We start from the raw sequence: 18,238 nt of genomic DNA on the forward strand, positions 1-18,238 counted from the left end.
CAAGAGGCAGTCGCTCTAGTATGATGGCATGCGCGACTCGCCGAGCGGAGCCTTGCCGCAGCTACCTTATCCCACGAGGCTGTCACAAGATAGTCGAGTCCACGAGCGTTCAACGACTGGGAGCCGGAAAGCAAATGCTAGGATACAAGAGGCGTAGCAGACATGGTCACGGTGCATTTGTTCAAGGCTGTTGCATTCGTCAAGCTGCGAAGGGGCACCCTGATGTCGTACGTTCACGTTACTGACCGCTCAAGCTGTGGCTCGCAAAAACGCTAAGAGCTACTCCATACAGGCAGAAAGGGGACATGCCACTCATCAAGAAGCACAATCTGTTGCTTTGTTGATTCAAGCACCTTCCCTGCTCTTCCTGTACTCAGCTTCCTGGTCGACCTGCAGCTGATCGATGTATGGTGCCAATTCCGACAGAACATCATAAGACTTCTTGTGATACTCAAGCTGAGCAGCGATCAAGTCTGCCAAGTTTCGGAGTGGCTCCGGGGTGTCCAGGACCTGGCCTGTGTTAGCATAACCTCAAGTTGCTAATTTCATATACTCACATTCTTCATCACACTCTGCGCCTCCTCAACCTGGCTAACGAACTCGTCCTCCTTAGCCTCGATCTCAGCTCGTGCCTCCTCGCTCAGCGCAGACTCATCATCCGGGTTCATGCCCCGAGCCTGGATCTGACTCCTCTTCGCAGCCTTTGTAGCATCAAGCGTAAGTCTGCTGGCCTCGACAGATCTTCGTGCCTTCGCCGCAAACTGGAGGTTTGTGTTCAAGGTAGTGGTCCAGCCTGCCAGAAAACGTGATTGGATCTGTTGGTCCTGTGCCAGTCTTGCTTCTCCAACCTTCTCTTCTGCTAAAGCATATTTCTCAAGGGCATTCGCGAGAGGGTCTTCGGGCGACTGGCCAACGGGCGAGGACTGCTGAAGAAGCTGGGAGCCTGCTAGGGAAGCTCGGGCTATGGCATGGTTGAATGTCTTTGGTTGCGGTTTGGCTGATGGAGGAGCCGTGAAGGCAGCTTGTGCCTCTGCTGGGCTGGAGGCATGAGACAGGAGTGACACCTTCTCCGAAATGCTCTTGCCCAAGTCGGTGAAGGATTCCTGGATGTTGGGTGGGTAGTCGTAGGCTTCTTTCGAGTATTGGTTGCTAGATTGTCTCAGTGAGGATTATCGGCTTCGACAATATTTCTTACGTGACAGCAAGCAACTTCTGGTGTACCTCTTTCAGCGCATCCACTCGCTTCTCGAGCTCGACATACTCAGGAGGAAGTTGTGTCTGGCGCCAGGTCAGACTAATTGGATGTCACAGATTGACGATGCTGTACCTTCTCTCCGGTCTGTCCTAACTGCTCCTTGACACTATGGATCGAGCGTTGCGCAAAGGGGGTTACGGTTGTGTTCCATGCTGACCTGTAGTCGGCGATCAGTATATGGCGCAAACGAGCAGATGTTGATAATTTGGCTTACGAGACATTCTTGCCGAACGCTGCGAATTTGTCCATGGTAGGCTATCGTATGCAATGTAACGAAGCGTTGAAGCTAAAGAGATCTGTTACTGTTCGAGCAGAGTTGTTGACAGACCAGCTGACATGGTCGCTAGCCAGGCTGATTATCGGACGTCGCGCAGTGAGGGACGTAGCACATGTCTCGCACCAGAAGTCACATGTGGCCGATTTCCAGTTCGGATTAGCTTCGGACCTCACGCATCACGAGATGGTCCGAGGCCCTCAGGCTCCTACAGCAAGTTTTATCCAACACACAAAGAGACCATTTTTCGCAGAAGCAAAAACGAATCAAACTCCAGCAATGCTCTACAGAAAAGCAAAAAGATTGTCTCTCCCGGGAAGGCTTGAACTTCCAACCTCCCGATTAACAGTCGGACGCGCTAACCAATTGCGCCACGGAAGAAGGTGAGGGTTTTGACAACCCAGTGGCTTGGTTGCTGATTCTGTGACGAATCAGGCGATTTGTGGAAGCAGATTTGGATTGTAAAACACACATAGCTTTAGCCCGACGAGAACATGCTTGGCAACATCACTATGGAGTCCCGTGGGCCGAGGCCCAGACTGACTCGGCTTTGTTCGATTGATCTTCAGAATTCTACGGAGTAAATGTACTTGTAGTACTACTTTTCCTTCGAACTCAAGACAATAATTCAATCACGATTCTCTGGGAACGCGCATAACGATTCCATACCTGACACGCTCAGCACGATGATGACGGTCTACCATCACTCACGGTCGTCGAACATTCATGCTTGACTCGAAGAAGCTCGAATCCGGATCATTGCACAGGTCGTGAAATTTCTGCATTCGCCTGCTACGGTATCTATGCAGTAACATCAGCTCACAAAAACATCTACGCTTCAAGCATCCCAACAGAAGTTTGCAGTTCAGGTTTGTATGGTGGGTAGTGGCCATCGATAGCGCACGCAACTTTGTCAAGGTCAGGGGGGCACCATGTACACAGCTGCCGCTGTTATGTTATCGCGCTTGAACTCCTCGACAAGAAGCTGTTTTAGGTTTACTGGTCACGATTTAGCAGTCAGCAAAGACTAGAGGCTTCTGGACAGCTTCATCTCTTTATTCCCTCTGCACGCCTTGTCAACATCCATTGTCGATATTCTTAGTGTTCTTTGTGCTACCTGGCTGAGTGTCTAACATCGGCTCTCACAGCAGCCATAGCTTGGTTTTTGAAGATGGCCACTTGGCTCTGCTCGTCTGTCTGGCTCCATTCTGTCTACGTTTTCCATCAGTGAGTGCTCAACAGCGACTTCATAGCTAACAGAATTCTTAATATGTACAACGTGTATGGGGGTGAGAGGACCCCCGCATCACAACCTAATGTCCTTACTCGAGCTATGCGACGTACTGGAAGGTTGCCAGCAAGTACCAGGTACCCAAACGGTCGGCGGCTCTTGAACGAGTGTCCGCTGTACGCTGGCATTACGCGAAGCCGTCGGCGTCGGTGGAGCGACCCCAATGCAACCGGCATTACGATCCTCGAGCCACATCCCTCTAGACGTCGACGTGAGCCTCCACCACGCCCTCACGCTCGACGCACCTACCAAGCATTACTTCGACCTGCCCATCCTATCGCAGGGTCACGAAATCCCTCACCTTCGGCCTTACATCGGATCATGCGGAACGGGGATATCGCGAGCATTATCTTCCGAAGAGAGCGCGTAGATCTTGGTACGTACAACAATTTGCGCCTCGTCGACCGTGCGATGTCTTCTATTCTACCTCCTTTCTCGGCTGTGGCCGATTCCGCTGAACCTCAACAACTCGCACCTCGATATCTTAATGTTAGCTGCCAGAACAAGCGTTTCGTCGATCAAGCTCTATCCAGAACGGCTGGTAGGCGGGATGACCTTTTCTATTATGCTAATTGCATGAGCTGGATGGCTAGGACGCACGATGAGGATATGTTTGAGAGAGTCACCACGGTATGTACCAACACGCTTGCATCAAGACCCGACCTTCGCTTCTACGCCTGTAACGGGCCTAGAGAACACCATTACCAAGTCAACCATAGATATCGACCGAACCATGGCTATAGGCACCCTCCCCGCCGCATCGTGTGTGAAGAATGTGTGGTCAAAGACTATCATGAAACCAGTCCACTGCGCATTGGCAAGGCCCGAGTCGTTGGTCTCTGTCACCAACACTCCGAAGACTGTATTCGAGACGATCAGAAGTTTGCCTGGACCGAGTGCACTTGTCCGAACGATTACAGTCCCTTCCGCTATAGGAAGTGGCCGACCTGGTTCTGCTCTCTTTGCGCACTAGCCCATCTCAATGAGCGCCAACGTCGCTGGGCTTCAAAGCTGAATTCTCTGGGTCAGATTCGTGTGCGTACACAAGATGACGCCCGAAGAGAGACAAGGGACAATCTGCCGGGCGGTGCGTACTATTTGAGCAAAAGGACTGGTGGTGAGATTAGGGACTATGTCTATGATCACAAAACCGGGGTTTCGATTCTTCCCAGGGCTTGCGAGCGCAACCGCTGCACTATGTGCACCATGAACAACACTGGACCAGGCCCACAGGAGCCTGGAAGCCATTCTGGAAGCTGGAAGTACATCCTTGAGAGCTATCCTATGACTGATTGGCCTGGCATCGAATCATTTCCGACTCAGAGAGATTACAGCTGGACGTACAGACTGTGCGCCGATTGTCTCCAGCATGTGCCCGAGAAAGATCTTGATCGTGAAGCAGTGACGATGCCGCCGGACTATAATGTATCGGACTGCACACTCCCTAAGCCAACACCACAAGGCTTTTCTGAGTACTCCTGAGTATCTAATGTCACAGCCCCTGCCCTCCGGTGACCCCCCGGATCATAATTTCCAATATCACCTTAACCTGCCATTTTGGGGTTTCTATCATATTTCCATTCTGACCCTCCTACTAGAGTTTCTCCGGCGTCCTGGTGCTGCAGCTAGACATTCGCGATTCACAACGCATGGCCGACTCTGATGCTATGTTGGTTACAATGCGATGACGGGATCTTCAGGGAATGCTCTGCTTTGTCCTCGGGCATTGAAAATAGAATGTCAGATGGAGAGCCTTTGTTTACAATGCTCTTGGTACATAGTATAGCTCAGCCAATACAGGAATGGCTACAGCTGTCTTTGTTTGAGTTGAACGAGTCGGAACAGATTGCATTGCCTCGAGCATGAACAACTCTAAAGAGAGCAGCTCGAGGCATCTGTGATATCAGGCCTTCATCCTCATTTTCTTGACCTTAGCGCTATTCGTATCGGTAAGTATCAGCAGGTCACACAATGTCTAAACCACCATCAGATTTTATGAACTTCACTCCTGACCCTTCTGCACCTCCCAGACGAGACTATGCACGCGAGTATGCCGAGGCAAGAAACAGAGCATCAAACATCTCAGCAAAATCTCATCAGCAGCATTCACGCCCCCCGACTCCAGTGGCTCCGCCAGCCAACGCGAGACCCCACACTCAAGCAACACGACCGCAGACACAGGGTCAATCTTCAGGGGTACAAGCTTCTTATTCCACTGCGCAAGACCGTCCTCGTGGACCCACACAAGTACCACGACCTTCAGTTCAGCCGCATCCTCAAGCGCAAAGGCCGCCCAAACAGGCCCATACTGCCCGTCCCCATCGGAGATATGTCCTGAAAGCCGAGTATACCTTCGCCGATTTCGAGGCGATCCCGTTCGGCTTCACGGATGAGATAGCGCATCGCTTCAACCATGCATGGTGGCTGACTGACCCTAGGAACATTCCCGAGGTATGGATGTTGCCTAAGCCATCACGACCAATGGCTCAACCTCCAACAACGGGATTACTGCACCCTTCGGATCCGCACTTGACGCAACCATCGTCAGCACTGTCCGCTGCGGTCGTGAAGCAAACTGGTCCTGGTCCACGTATGCAGCAAGCTCGACCACAAACACAAGCGATGCCATTGGGGCCGAGTACAGTGCATACATCAGGTGTAGCCGGCCATGCCCAGCCAGCTTCAACACAGGCACAACGAAGCGTTTCCATCATCAATATTTCTGACGACAGTGATGAAGGTCAACCGCCCAGCCAGGCAGCGATTCTGGGCGCGGGTACGACGGCGTTCAACGAATGGGTGCTACCCGACGAGTAAGTGCATCACCGGCACCTGGACATCGTAAGTCGTAGGCATGAATGGTGCGGATTGACTCAAGGAAGGTAGACTAAAATCTGCAGATCGGCGGTGGAGTTCCTGCATTCTTGGTAAAGCAAGGATACTAGGTTTAGTATAGCATTTGCTCCGGCTGTAGCACCATTATTTTCCTGCAGTTGCAACGAGCTCTTATCTGTGTGAGTACGAGGTGTGTAAGAGCACTTTTTCTATTCTGTCTATGATTTGTCCCTTGGTAATCGTAGAGTCTACTCCAGCCTGGGACCCTCCCTGGTATGCTGAGGTACATACTAGGTCCTTTAGCTATAGTCAGTACTGATTGTCACGCCTATACGTCTGGACTGAGCACAGGTATATCGGTAAACCACGAAATATCACCTTGTTTCCTCTCCTGTCCCGTGATCCTGGTGGCGGGTGTGGAATCCTTGAGCAATGAGTCGTGGAGAGAGTACTACGGAGCTTGGCACAACATGGTGTACCCGACACTGACTGCCGCTGACTCGGTTCCCGGAAGTTGAGGTTGCTTTTCGGATCCTCTAGTAGTAAGCCTGTGCGGCCAGCTGCCTGGATCAATGCTGTGACGCTATTGTGATCGCACAGTCACGTGACGTTAGCCTTGGCAGTCACCAGAAGTACTACTAGTAGCGCAAATCATCTTTCCTGTCACTACAACTGCCTTAACAACCATCATGACATCTCGTCCTGTGGCCGCTTCGTTGCGAGCGCACACGCGTAAGGACTTTGTGAGCAACACATGTATTCTGGATATAGTCACCGCGCTACATCTGGTATCATGTTGTTAATGCTGCTGAAGCGCCAAGCTCATCGTCGACAATGTCGTTAATAGATCGATTAGCTTCGCCATCCAAGACCAGGTCTGCGAGCAAACAGATCGCCTACGATGACCATGTCGATATGAACTGCTAACCAGCGAATCAAATCCACAGCCAGTGGTCCTCAAGACCCTTGACCCGGGGGCAGCTTGAAACTTCGAGGGTCGCGTCTGCAAATCCGACGTGTATGGACAGACTCGCGAGGGTCATCTGTTCAGGTAGTACGCAGAAGTCTGGCTTTATGGCGTCTGGAGCATTTCTCTTGCAGGATGTTCTACACCCATTTAGTGCCGCAAGGGGATGACTGCGCGGGCCCAACTCGTGCTTAACAGGCGAGATTTTAACCAAACAAAACCTCTTCTTCAACAACAAACACTCAAACAACCTCAATTCAACTCGCAGATCTACACTCATAATTCTCGAAAGTTCGGACTGTCACCTTACACCTCTTAGAATCTCCGAGAACACGCACAATTCTATGCAAGTACGACTTCTCTCTTCGCAAACTGAACAAATGCGGATCTCACATGCCTCGCCTACACAACCGCCCACTCTTCAAATGAAGCCGACTAGTTTCTGTCTCAGACATCACAGACCAGAGCCTCGACCAGGGTGAGCATCAACAAAATTTTGTAGCGACTTAGCTGACACGCATCCCAGAAGCCCACACATTAACGCACAACACGTCAGGAAATGGGCCAACTTCTGCATCGCTGGGTAAGTGCACACTGACCGTTCCTACGATGATCCTAACAACTCGTAGTCAATCCCAAGCACAAGCAAAGCTATGCTCAAGCAACTCGACAAAGCTGTCTTACCGAATTCATCGCCCAGAGTTGTAGCAGCACGGTCAGCAACCTAGGAAACATGTTCCAGCACCTCATAATTCAGCCAAGCCTGCCACTTCTCCCCAGCTCCGAAGCTAAAGCACTTGCAACATCCACGGAGAGACTGGAAGAGACTGGAAAAGCCACAACATGCCAACAACCTTTGATCAAACCTGATGCTGGACGGGACCGTACCTCGAGCGACTAGCACCAAATAAGACACGGCATCTCCGGGCAACGTGCTGGAAAGGGCATGGATAGACTAAGATTGGCAGTGCCTCGCAGCTCCTGGCGACATGCTGACAAGGTCGGGCTGTGCACGCCTTCGAGGCCTGGCGTGCTCCTCACATACCAAACTGAACCCCACACCACAGGCTCATCGCTCCTTGCAATCAAGCTCGACCTGCGGGTGACCTGCGACAACTGGTGGTCTTCTCGAGGTACTGGGGTGCTCCCGATGGCAGGAAATTGGCCAGCTGAGATGTCCATGAGAACCAGCAGCGTCAGGTGTGTGAGTGCTGCGAAGACGAATACATGCGCTCTGTCTTGCCCTCAAGACCCCGAACCTTAGGGGCAGCTTGAAATCTAGGGCAAATCATCAGCCTCCCCCAACGCCTTTCATCTCGACATGCCGCACCCACCATGTCGTCGGGAAGGTGCCTTAGGTGACTGTAGCCCTTTGCAGCCGCGAGGCTGCACTGATGAGGCTACAGCCTGCCTCTGGCATCCCCAACCCTACTGCAGGGTTATCCAAAATTCACTCCATTCACCAAATCATACCTATTTAGCCGACATTCCAAGTGTAGTCGCAAGCGTCGAGCTGGTGGGCATCTTATCAGCAGAAGATGGCAATGTGTAGTAGCTAGCGTGGTTCTAAGGTCGCTCCTTCTATCAGGAACACGAAGCTCGTGGGTGCCACTCAGTCGCGACTGCCATACTTGCACCTTTCCGCGGACGTGGTCGTGACTTCCGATTTTGGTGCTTTCACCAATAATTGCTCAACAATCAAACATACTCTCACAGTCAACACACGGTCGAAAAATACATTTTTGAGTCTGACATTACCGCTCATAGATGTTACTCAGCTCAACCACTTTCCAACTTTTGCCAGCATAACGACTCCAAGCCTTATTCTCAAACAGCCCGGAGACAACATGCACACCTCTGCCGCTCGTCGACAGCCCGCATCCGCGTCGGAAAGCAGAACAGTATCTCAAACACATCCGCCAGTCGACCTGAGCACGCCCCTCAGACCAGACCTTGTACTCGAAGAATATACTGAGACCACGCGGATTGTCAAAGGGTGCCGTGAAGGCATGACTGCAGAAGAGCTGGAAACACAAGCCCAGGATGATCCCAAGCTGCTTGATATCTACTATCCTGTCATCGACGAAGATCTCGAACCTCTTCTTGGACAGATCAAGGACTACCTGACACTGAAAGCAGAGATAGACGTCGACCATGCCTCAGGAGAAGGAAAGATCTCCGCGTCCACGTTAATCGGGACCAAAACCACTCTCTGCACTCGACTAGCTGAGGTCTATCAAGAGATGAACAAGAAACCCAAACTGCGTGCCGCATCTCTATCGTCCGCACTCAAGCAACACACCAATTACCTATGTCGAGAGAACGACCTACAGACTATGTCCACGGATGACAGGACACATATGAAGCGCAGAAGCACCTCTGTTGATGAGAGCGAAGCGCGCAAAGCTCGGGATGAAGCGGCTGCAAAAGTGGATCTGGGTACTACTGAAGACAGCCCGATCGTACTATCTGACGACGAATCTGAGCGGGTCGTGCCTGACAGTGAAGAGGAATAGCTGTCCAGAATCGCAGTGAATGGACGAAGGACGAGCTCGTCGGTGCTGCATGCTGAAACGTGCATATCATACGGAACACAAAATGCACGGGCATGTGGATGCATGTGTCATCTTCGGGCGGAGGCAACATGGTACCGTCGTATATCAGCTCGAGCTGCCAGCTGCAACCTGGTCAAGTAGCAGTACGATATATATCTCCTCTATCAAGATACATGCAGGTGACCATCTTGCTGCAGACTTGCAAAACCGAACCATGATGATAACATTCACCATAACAATTAAATATCGTCGCTCACAATATTGCTTTGCGCTCGTGTTCAAGCTCAGTCTCATGTTCCTGGGTGATTCATCCGATGTCATTTCTACATACTGACGCCCTCCCGAGTAACGAGACTCGCGACGTGCAACAACATGGTATTGGACTCGGTTTTGAGCTCACACACGTGCAGTTCATAAATTGATAACATGCTCGTTCAGTATACAGGTGTCCCCCCTTAGTGTCGAAAGCTCGTGATGCGAAGCATTGCTTGAGACACAACTTCAGGTGCTGATCATCTACCGCTTGTTCACTGACATAATGCTTGTTGCGACTTACTGGTGTACTCTTACTGACTAAAGACCTGGTGTATGCAGCATGAACTTGTGAATTCTTGTGCTTGGGCATTGTCTGCCTGCGTAATGACTGACGCTGTTTCCCAGGACCGCATCGGGAGAACAAATGTGATTACTCGAAAGACCGGACCATGATTAGAACATGAGCAGCCATGTACGAGGAAAACTCCTCGGATTACCAGCGCTCGTACAGGCCTATGCGGCTCGATTGGCCACCCCTACGATGCCTTGTTGCTTGAGCTTCTGCTGCGGTCCTAGATCATGATTGGGAGGCGTGGTTTAGTCCGGTGTTTCATGTCATAGTAGGCTCCCATAGGAAGACCTCGAGTGTCACGGCAGTGCGTATGTAGGTAGCCACATCCCGGAAACTCAAGATGAGCGCTTTTGACCAGAACATTTTCGTCCATTCCAGGCAACTTAAGCGTGACGAGGTGCTCACGTTGAGTTTCCGGGGTGTGGTAAGTTAGCGTAGCTGAACAGGCGCGGAACTTCGATTACATGCGCTCGACGCGATGATCTAGCATGAAGCAAACAGAACAAACCTTTCCAGAGAGCTTGCGTCATCCGGCCTCGGCGCGTGCCACGTGAAATAGCGCGGCGGGTGGCATTGTTCGGGCCCAGGCATGTCTTTCGAATGTTCTCGTTGACTTACATGGTCATTAATGCTGACGACTAGCTCGAGCAGCCTGGCGCACACCAGAACTGTTGCCCATATAACGCATATAGATTACAATAGTTCGAGATGTCGACCTCAACGCCCCCTCCCGAAGACTCCTCATTCAAAATGTACGAAGTAGGCGACGTAGAAGCGATCGGAGCGCATTGCGGCTACGAGTACTGCCACCAGCTCGATTTCCTCCCCTTTCGATGTCAGTCATGCGGCGGCAAATACTGTTTAGATCACCGGACTGAAGACGGGCATAGGTGTCCGAACAAGGGCGCTTGGGCACAGCGGAGACGGGAGAACAACACTTCTGGAGCCACGTTACCCACCACAGAGAAGCCATCTCTCCTCACATCCCAACAATGCGGCTCACCAGTATGCAAGACCTTCGTGCATACGTCCCAGAACCTCGGAGTACATTGTTCCACCTGTAACAGGACCTACTGCCTCAAGCATCGATTTCCGGAAGACCATGATTGCAAAAACCTCACGCCACTTGGCGCAAGACCTTCGGAGCTCGCATACCGGGAGCAGAGAGAGAAACTGAAGTTGGGCTTCGGGAAGCTCAGGTCTTGGGGACGAGCGAAACAGGAGGAGATAAAACCCAAGCCGAAGCCGACCTCCAAAGCTGCCCAACTGGCCGCGTTGAACAAGCTGAAACAAACCGCAAGCGGGGACGCGAAAGTCCCGCAGGAGAAGAGGTTGTACCTGCATTGCTCCGCAACGGACAAGGTAACGAAAGACGGGAAGCCCAAAGAAGCGGCTATGTTCTTTAACACCGAGTGGAAAGTTGGCAGGATACTGGACGTAGTGGCTGCGAAGTTGGGCGTGGAGAATCTAAACAATTCTGCGCAGGGCGCTGACAAGATCTTGCGGGTGTACCATGTCGAAAGTGGCGAGGTACTAGAGTTCAGTGAGAAGGTCAGTCAACGCATGTTGAACGGGAACTCGATTGTGTTGGTTCGGGGTCTGGAGGTATGATCGATGATGTGAATGTGTTTGCATGACTGAGACTTAGCGACGGCGCATGGGCTCGGGGGATACTTTGGTAGCGAGGCGTTTAGGCGAGAAGGCCGACAAGATCTGAGAAAGAATCAAAATTGGACATGTTCTATTTCAATCCCACATGAGGACAGGTTTTATAGTCTCTCCTTGCTCCATATCATGTACAGCTCTTGCGACGTCTTTGGCAGAATATGTCTTGATAAGCTTATCATACGGGAACTTACCATCCCTGTGAGCCTCTAACAGCCGCGGCAGAAACTCTTGCGGATAAGCATCACCTTGTTGGCAACCAATGTACGAGCAGCCAGCTTGTACCATCTCGAACAGGTTGAGTGTAACCTCTGCTTGTGTGCCACCCGTGCCAATCGTTACTACTTTGCCTTTCCTAGCAGTACTGTGTACCAGATTTTGTATCACATCTGCTCTTCCAGTGGCGTCGATTGATCCATCAACTCCACGGCCGTCTGTAATATCTAAAAGGACTTCCATCAGGTTCGTCCTGACTTTGCTGTTCACACCATGCGTGGCACCGAATGAACGTGCTAGCTCAAGCCTTGAAGGTACGATATCGACAGCGATGATCCTTCGCGGCGGCTTCGGGAGCAGTTTCAACGCCATAATGGCAGCCAACCCAACAGACCCTGTCCCGACTACTGCAACAGACATGTCACTCGTGGGCTGGATAACATTGAGCATGCCACCAGCTCCGGTCATAAGCCCACATGCTAAAGGAGCCAGCTTCTCAAATGGGATGCTCTTGTCTTCAATCTTGACGAGCCCTGTCTGCTTGACGTAGACATCTCTTGCAAAACTCGACTGCCCAAAGAAATGCGAGCACACCCTCCTTCCACCGTTAGGAAACTTAAATGCTTTCGACCCATCTAAGCGGCCAGCCCCAAAGTTGTACTGAAACCATACATCGCAGTACCCGGTCATCTTCATCTCGCAGTACCTGCATTCGCCACAGCATGTGAATACAACGATGACATGATCACCAGCTTGCACAGATGTCACTTTCGGGCCGACAGCCTGGACTATACCAGCGCCTTCATGACCCATAACACCTGGAAACATATCCGGCATCTTGTCCTCCTGCGAGAACTTGACGTCGGTGTGACATATCCCGGTAGCTTTGATGCGCACGTGGACTTCATCGTCCCGCATCTGGTCGTCCAGCTCGACATTTTGATATTTGAAGGGAGCGCCGGGCGATTCGACGGTTATGGCTGGGGTCAGCATGACGACGGAAATCACTTGCTTTATACGGCGGAACTTGAAGGCTCGAAACAGCTCGTAGGGGTACGGCAAAGATAGCAATTGCTTCAAATATAATGAGAAATCCTTCAGAGATGGCCATGATGATGCTTCGGTGCAGGGTCTCCGTGACTCCACACCATCGCTCACTGATAACGCACTTCTGAAACTCATACAACTTAACACCTTTTGATCCCCATCATTTGTTTTATTTTTAATATGACATTATAGCTCAAGATCTGTTCTATACATGGCTAGCCTTTCAAAAGTGATACTGGCCCAAACCTCATGAGTTATTGTTACACAAGACCCAAATTTGTTACAGAGGCGCGTATGGGTGTGCCTCAACGCGCCGACGAACTACGACAGCCCGATAGCTGATTAAGCTCGATCTGACTGCTTACACTCGTCACAAAACCAACGCTTCGATTTTGGTGCCGAGTCGAGGTTGACACATTCGAAATGAAACCATTGTCGCCGACAGTCATCGTTGTCGCAACCGACCATGTCGCCAGAGGAAGGCTTATTGCAAAAGCAGTATCGCTCTTGCTCTTCACCATCCTGTTCATCAGCGGGAGTTGCAGGTCTCTTGGTGCCGCTTTCCTTAGGAGTTTGGTCCTCGTCGCCATTGCCGGTTCCGTCCGACTTTGCTGCGCTCTCCTTGCGACTGCGCTTGTTTGGCGAACTTCGGCCTTTCCTCGAACTGACTTCAGTGCTTTTTATAGTTTCGCTAGTTTCTGCTCCCTCATCAGCTTTGCGCTTGCGCCCTTTTGTGACGAAACGACTTGGTGAGGGCAGTACCTTCTCCTCCTCAGGCTGGTATGGCATCATCTTGTCTTTCTCGCCGTCCTGAGGATTGGCGTTCGGATCGTGCAGCGCATTCACGATTCTATCGACGCCCATATTATCACCTTCCACCGTCTCCATCAATTCCGGGTCAACCCAACCTTCAGTAAAGCTTCCACCGAAATCTATGATCCACAGATTGTCGTTCTTATCGACCATGAAGTTGTCGGCTTTGGCGTCTCCCCAGACAATACCATTCTCATGCAGAACCACTTTTATTCGGTCTGACTCTTTGGCCCATTTGTCTCTTTTCCTCTGTGGGACTTCGTCGTCAAACATGTGGGTAAGGGCCGTTGGGTCTTCGATGGGCGTCTGCAGGAAGCCTATGATTTCGATCTTGCTATCTTGAAAGCCCACCAGACCTTTCACTAGAGGCACTCTGATCTTTTCATGCAGCCCAAGCCTTTCCGCTTTCTTCAAAAGGTCGATCTCTCTTTTCGTGGGCGAAGGCTGCGTCGGATCCACAACTTTCATGAAGAACGTCTCTTCACCTATTCGGACCCGTGTTGGATGATATGGCGCTGGTTCGTCACCCTCCTCGAGGACAATCACATCTTTGGATGGATACCAAGGTATGTCCATCTGGCGAATGTACTTTGGTAAGTACATTTTGGGCGTCATGTCTATCATTCTTTTCTCTAGTTCGTCTGTAGCTTCCTCTTCTGTCGCCTTGAGCTCATCATTTTGAATTTCGAGGTTGAAGAACATGGTCGGTCTCTCATACCATCCCTGTACTGTCAGCTCTTCCTGTTGTGCGGACTCCGGAGCATGTTTGTCGAATATCGGTCCGAACGGGGTCAACATCCAATTGTTTAGAGCCTTTTGGGGGTCGTCGTCTGCTTGGTGAAGCAGGGACGTTTTCTTTGACGGGGAATTTACGTCGACCGCACTATCCCGCTCGTCTTCTGGATCTCGCTCATCTTCCGTTCCATGGCCGGAGTCGTGGCTGTTCGAGTCTCGGCCGCGAGTGCGAAGATTCTGCTTTGAACAAGGCCTCGTGATGGCGGCATTCTCCTCCTGCTTTACGGCTGCAAGCAGTTGCTCGTATTCCCTTGTCAGCTTCGCACCGGGACCCGATTCTGCCTTCAACTTGGTTGCATCCGCGATGATATGAAATCGGACATTGTTCACCAGCACTGTTAGAGCCGAATCGTCGTGTCTGTCATAGAAGAAGTTGAGCACGTGGCACTGGGGTTGTCGGTGACCTGCTACGGAAGCCATATCTTCCTCGAGTACTTGGTACAGGAAGGATGTGAGGGTAGACCAGAGCAGGGAGCGGAATGCAAGCACTTTACGCGAAGCACGCGAAGCACGAATCCCATACACAAGAACTTCTGTTGACCTCACCACGACAACCACCCATGTCATACACTAGAATGATGGCTGGAGCAGTACCATCATCACTGTACCTGGATCGTCAGGTACCATCACGATGGCATCGAAGCCGATTGGTACCGTGTGTGCTTAGTGTATCTGTAGGTCCGATCGCGTGGGTTGTGGCTTTTCTTTCAGATCGAAGTTCCAGCACACACGGCATCGCCCGTGTCGCCCGCTTGCATCATGATAATGCTACAACGTCTAGGCGCTAGTCCATGTCTTTGTCAGAGGATGTGCTGCGATCAGAAGCAGCATAAAGAGCCCTGCAAATTAACTCGAATGATAAAAGAGAAGAGAGCTCGAGATAAAATGTTGACGTCAGTCGCGACAGGAAAGAAGATAAGGTTAGTAAGCTTAATTTGTGCCCGAGATTGTGTCGCGTGTAGATGAGATCGGCTCCCAGCCATCTTGCTTTGAGTCTTCATCATGGCTAGATCATGGCTGAGGCACTATCTGTATTCTCACAGCCTCCACACAGAATATCAATCTGGCCGCTCACGTCCATACCAGGGGGCACGCCAGTACATACATAGAGCGATTTCCCGAAAAACGTTAGAGTAGTCAGTATATTGACGTCGGTCCGCGAATGCACGAAACGTCTGTAGATGTCTAATCTCGCACCTGGGGGGTACGCCAGTTCTTGTCCATGTTGCTTATGCGGCCACGTTGATATACCGTGCGGAGACAGCTTCAACAGAAGATAGGGATCTACCAAATACCTGTCAATTTCTACAAGTTGATCCTTAAATGCCTAATTATGCGCCGTTAGAGTCATGCGGATTCTCCTACCCCAGGACTACTCATTCATGCTTGTACGCTCTCTACGGTCGACCAGATGTAGCTTGAGTGCAAGTTGTGCGCAATTCGCGTCTCCCGCCCACCCGACGGAAAACCGGAGTGGGCGCAAGTGGGCGCTTTATCCAGCAGAAATCGTGCTTGTTGCGCTCATTCCGTTTTTCCGGCGGGTGCCGCCCACGCTCTTACTTCCATCCCTGAATCGAGGCCTTGGAAAGCTGACAATACCAATGCGCAACAAAGCTTTTGCGGTCAGATCGGCTCGGACTTCAAGTATGCTAGACGAGATCTCACCGGTCTGCACATGCACCTTGGTGGACTCCTGAGAATGACTTCTGCCTAGCACAATGCGGGAAGCATATACTTGAGGAAACACTAGGGCTACGTCCTTTTGTCTGATGGCGCTCAAAGCTTCGGAAAGTGCCTCGGTCGGGAGACGATAGCTCGACCTAAACAGTGGCCGACGCGGTGATGTTGTCTTTCCTATGGAGGTGTGTAAGCTTAGTATCACTATGCTTTCTATGCACGGGCTGGCAATGCGACGCAGCAGTAACCTCCACCGATGCCGCCAAGATGATTGAAAGGTCCGCCGCGGCGTTTCAGTATCGTCACTCATTTGGATACAGAACGGATCAGTCAGCCACGGAAGCCATGGCACTTGATGTCAAGAATAGCCGTGATATCCCCGACGCTGTCCCAAATGCGCCTAGACTTGCGACTTTCACCTTACGAGCACGATCAGCAGTACTAATCGATCATCCGTCCGTTCATGAGCAACATCGGACTGACCAGTATCATGATGCCGAACGGTCGAGGTTGCTAGAACATGCAACAGTGAGACCCAACATCTCGGACAAGGAAACCGTCGTCAACCTCGCCAAAATGACTAGCGACGCGTACCTCTTCGACCCGCGAGAACCAGACTGGCTCAACACAACTCTAGGCTTCAATTTCACCGGTCGCTTCGGCTGGAAAGAGGACGGTCTCAGAGCCCATGTCTTTACCACGGAGGACTACAACACCGTCGTTGTCGCCTTCAAAGGCACGACACTCGACCCTACGAACAGGATATCTGGCAGGGATGCTATCAACGACAATAGACTTTTCAGTTGCTGTTGCCGTGCCCAGAATCCGTATCATTATCCTCCTGTCTGCGACTGCCCGACTGGCTATTACCAGTGCAAGTCAAGTTGCTTGACGAGTTCTGTATTGCAGAACGATTCGTACTATGACGCTGCTCTGGATATAATGGGACGCACACAAGCAATGTATCCTCAAGCCACTTTCTGGACCGTTGGCCATTCTCTAGGTGGTAGTCTCGCATCCCTAGTTGGCCTAACCTTGAACATCCCAGCTGTGACATTCGAGGCACCACCAGAGCGACTTGCCGCCCAACGCATGGGGCTTGTCTCCTCAAACCACAATACTACAATCAAAGCCGGTAGAGCGATAGCTCACCATTTCGGTAACACAGCAGATCCGGTATACATGGGTGCATGCAACGGCTTCTTCAGTAGCTGCTCTTTCTGGGGCTTCAGCTTCGAGAGTCAGTGCTTCACTGGGAAGAGGTGTGCTTACGACACGGTCAAAGATAAGGGGTGGAGGTCGAGCATCAACAATCATCGTATCAGCAATGTCATCGAGAACGTATTGAAGGCGTACGATGATGTGCCGGCATGCGAGGAGGACACCGAGTGTGAAGATTGTTACCTTTGGAAGTTCAGCTAAGGTCGCCCTACGTTAACTCCGTGCAGAATCGACCTTGCCATCGAGGGAGTTACAGATCACCCGTCAGAAATTGTGATTCCCCGAACCCAAAGCTCCAATCCTCCTTGGTGTTCTCCGAACACGAGATGATTAGGTCATTGCCATCAACACCGCATTTCGACCTCAAATTTTCAGCTAGACTGCCATACATGGCTTGCTTTTGGTCCTTGCTTCGTCCTTGCTGGAAAATCTGGATGAAGACGAGCTTGCTGGGGCGTTCAGTGCCAAGGCCCGTGTCCTGGCAGATAAGCTCGTACGGTTCGTGCTGCGTTATGATCTACATTTGGTCAGCAGCTGTCGAGCATAAGCCGACTGCTGTTGGAGACCTGGTATCGATCCTTTTTCAGCGCCGCAATTTTGTCAATGAGGACTTCTTGAATGATATCTGCCAGATGCTTGATCTCGTCTGGCGATCCCTGGTCTTTGATCAGATCGATCTTGACAAGAGGCATCTTGGCTACTGTTGCTTCTTCCGCTTTAACAGTCCCGGCCGTACTTTCCGTTTCTCTGTGAAAGCCTACACTCCGGCATACTGCCTACCTTATGTATCATTCCGATCATGAGGCAATGACGACACGCCGGCAGATTGGGATTGCCTCAAACCTTCCTCGAACTCAACTTCACCTTGATGTCATTGTGCCTACGCGGCACTATCGCGATGAAGCAGCCACACCCATAACAGCCCGTTGAATAATGCTGGTATTGTCGGATCGGTCACAATGTGATATTCCTGAATTTATGCGTGGCTCCTGGTCAGACATGTTGTCGAGCGATTTCTCC

General features: G+C 51.2%; 8 protein-coding genes and 1 non-coding gene across 9 annotated transcripts; 5 read left to right on the plus strand and 4 right to left on the minus strand.

Moving 5' to 3' along the window:
* Window positions 1-345: 345 nt before the first annotated feature.
* GVP36 (BAR domain-containing protein) lies at window positions 346-1,504 on the minus strand (the record flags this gene model as incomplete). Its single annotated transcript, XM_064876351.1, has 5 exons — window positions 346-510; window positions 558-1,149; window positions 1,196-1,278; window positions 1,328-1,412; window positions 1,470-1,504. 5 exons carry the CDS (start codon window positions 1,502-1,504, stop codon window positions 346-348), a joined length of 960 nt encoding a protein of 319 aa, XP_064727658.1.
* A 332-nt stretch (window positions 1,505-1,836) lies between these two features.
* Window positions 1,837-1,910, minus strand: PMZ80_007947. Its single transcript has one exon. It is a non-coding gene; the product is annotated as a tRNA-Asn (tRNA).
* Window positions 1,911-3,141: 1,231 nt separating this feature from the next.
* PMZ80_007948 (uncharacterized protein) lies at window positions 3,142-4,302 on the plus strand (the record flags this gene model as incomplete). The annotated part of the gene is made up of 1 exon (XM_064876352.1): window positions 3,142-4,302. The coding sequence occupies one exon, from the start codon at window positions 3,142-3,144 to the stop codon at window positions 4,300-4,302; it is 1,161 nt and encodes a 386-aa protein (XP_064727659.1).
* Window positions 4,303-4,791: 489 nt separating this feature from the next.
* Window positions 4,792-5,637, plus strand: PMZ80_007949 (uncharacterized protein; the record flags this gene model as incomplete). The annotated part of the gene is made up of 1 exon (XM_064876353.1): window positions 4,792-5,637. One exon carries the CDS (start codon window positions 4,792-4,794, stop codon window positions 5,635-5,637), a length of 846 nt encoding a protein of 281 aa, XP_064727660.1.
* A 2,832-nt stretch (window positions 5,638-8,469) lies between these two features.
* On the plus strand, window positions 8,470-9,138 carry PMZ80_007950 (uncharacterized protein; the record flags this gene model as incomplete). The annotated part of the gene is made up of 1 exon (XM_064876354.1): window positions 8,470-9,138. The coding sequence occupies one exon, from the start codon at window positions 8,470-8,472 to the stop codon at window positions 9,136-9,138; it is 669 nt and encodes a 222-aa protein (XP_064727661.1).
* A 1,354-nt stretch (window positions 9,139-10,492) lies between these two features.
* Window positions 10,493-11,395, plus strand: PMZ80_007951 (uncharacterized protein; the record flags this gene model as incomplete). Its single annotated transcript, XM_064876355.1, has 1 exon — window positions 10,493-11,395. One exon carries the CDS (start codon window positions 10,493-10,495, stop codon window positions 11,393-11,395), a length of 903 nt encoding a protein of 300 aa, XP_064727662.1.
* Window positions 11,396-11,530: 135 nt separating this feature from the next.
* On the minus strand, window positions 11,531-12,658 carry PMZ80_007952 (uncharacterized protein; the record flags this gene model as incomplete). Its single annotated transcript, XM_064876356.1, has 1 exon — window positions 11,531-12,658. One exon carries the CDS (start codon window positions 12,656-12,658, stop codon window positions 11,531-11,533), a length of 1,128 nt encoding a protein of 375 aa, XP_064727663.1.
* A 3,684-nt stretch (window positions 12,659-16,342) lies between these two features.
* PMZ80_007953 (uncharacterized protein) lies at window positions 16,343-17,419 on the plus strand (the record flags this gene model as incomplete). The annotated part of the gene is made up of 1 exon (XM_064876357.1): window positions 16,343-17,419. The coding sequence occupies one exon, from the start codon at window positions 16,343-16,345 to the stop codon at window positions 17,417-17,419; it is 1,077 nt and encodes a 358-aa protein (XP_064727664.1).
* A 49-nt stretch (window positions 17,420-17,468) lies between these two features.
* On the minus strand, window positions 17,469-17,910 carry PMZ80_007954 (uncharacterized protein; the record flags this gene model as incomplete). The annotated part of the gene is made up of 2 exons (XM_064876358.1): window positions 17,469-17,735; window positions 17,785-17,910. The coding sequence occupies 2 exons, from the start codon at window positions 17,908-17,910 to the stop codon at window positions 17,469-17,471; spliced, it is 393 nt and encodes a 130-aa protein (XP_064727665.1).
* Window positions 17,911-18,238: the final 328 nt, after the last annotated feature.

The sequence above is a fragment of the Knufia obscura genome (genome assembly GCF_036327395.1).
Source record: "Knufia obscura strain CCFEE 5817 isolate CBS 148926 chromosome Unknown scaffold_10, whole genome shotgun sequence".
Taxonomy (NCBI): domain Eukaryota; kingdom Fungi; phylum Ascomycota; class Eurotiomycetes; order Chaetothyriales; family Trichomeriaceae; genus Knufia; species Knufia obscura.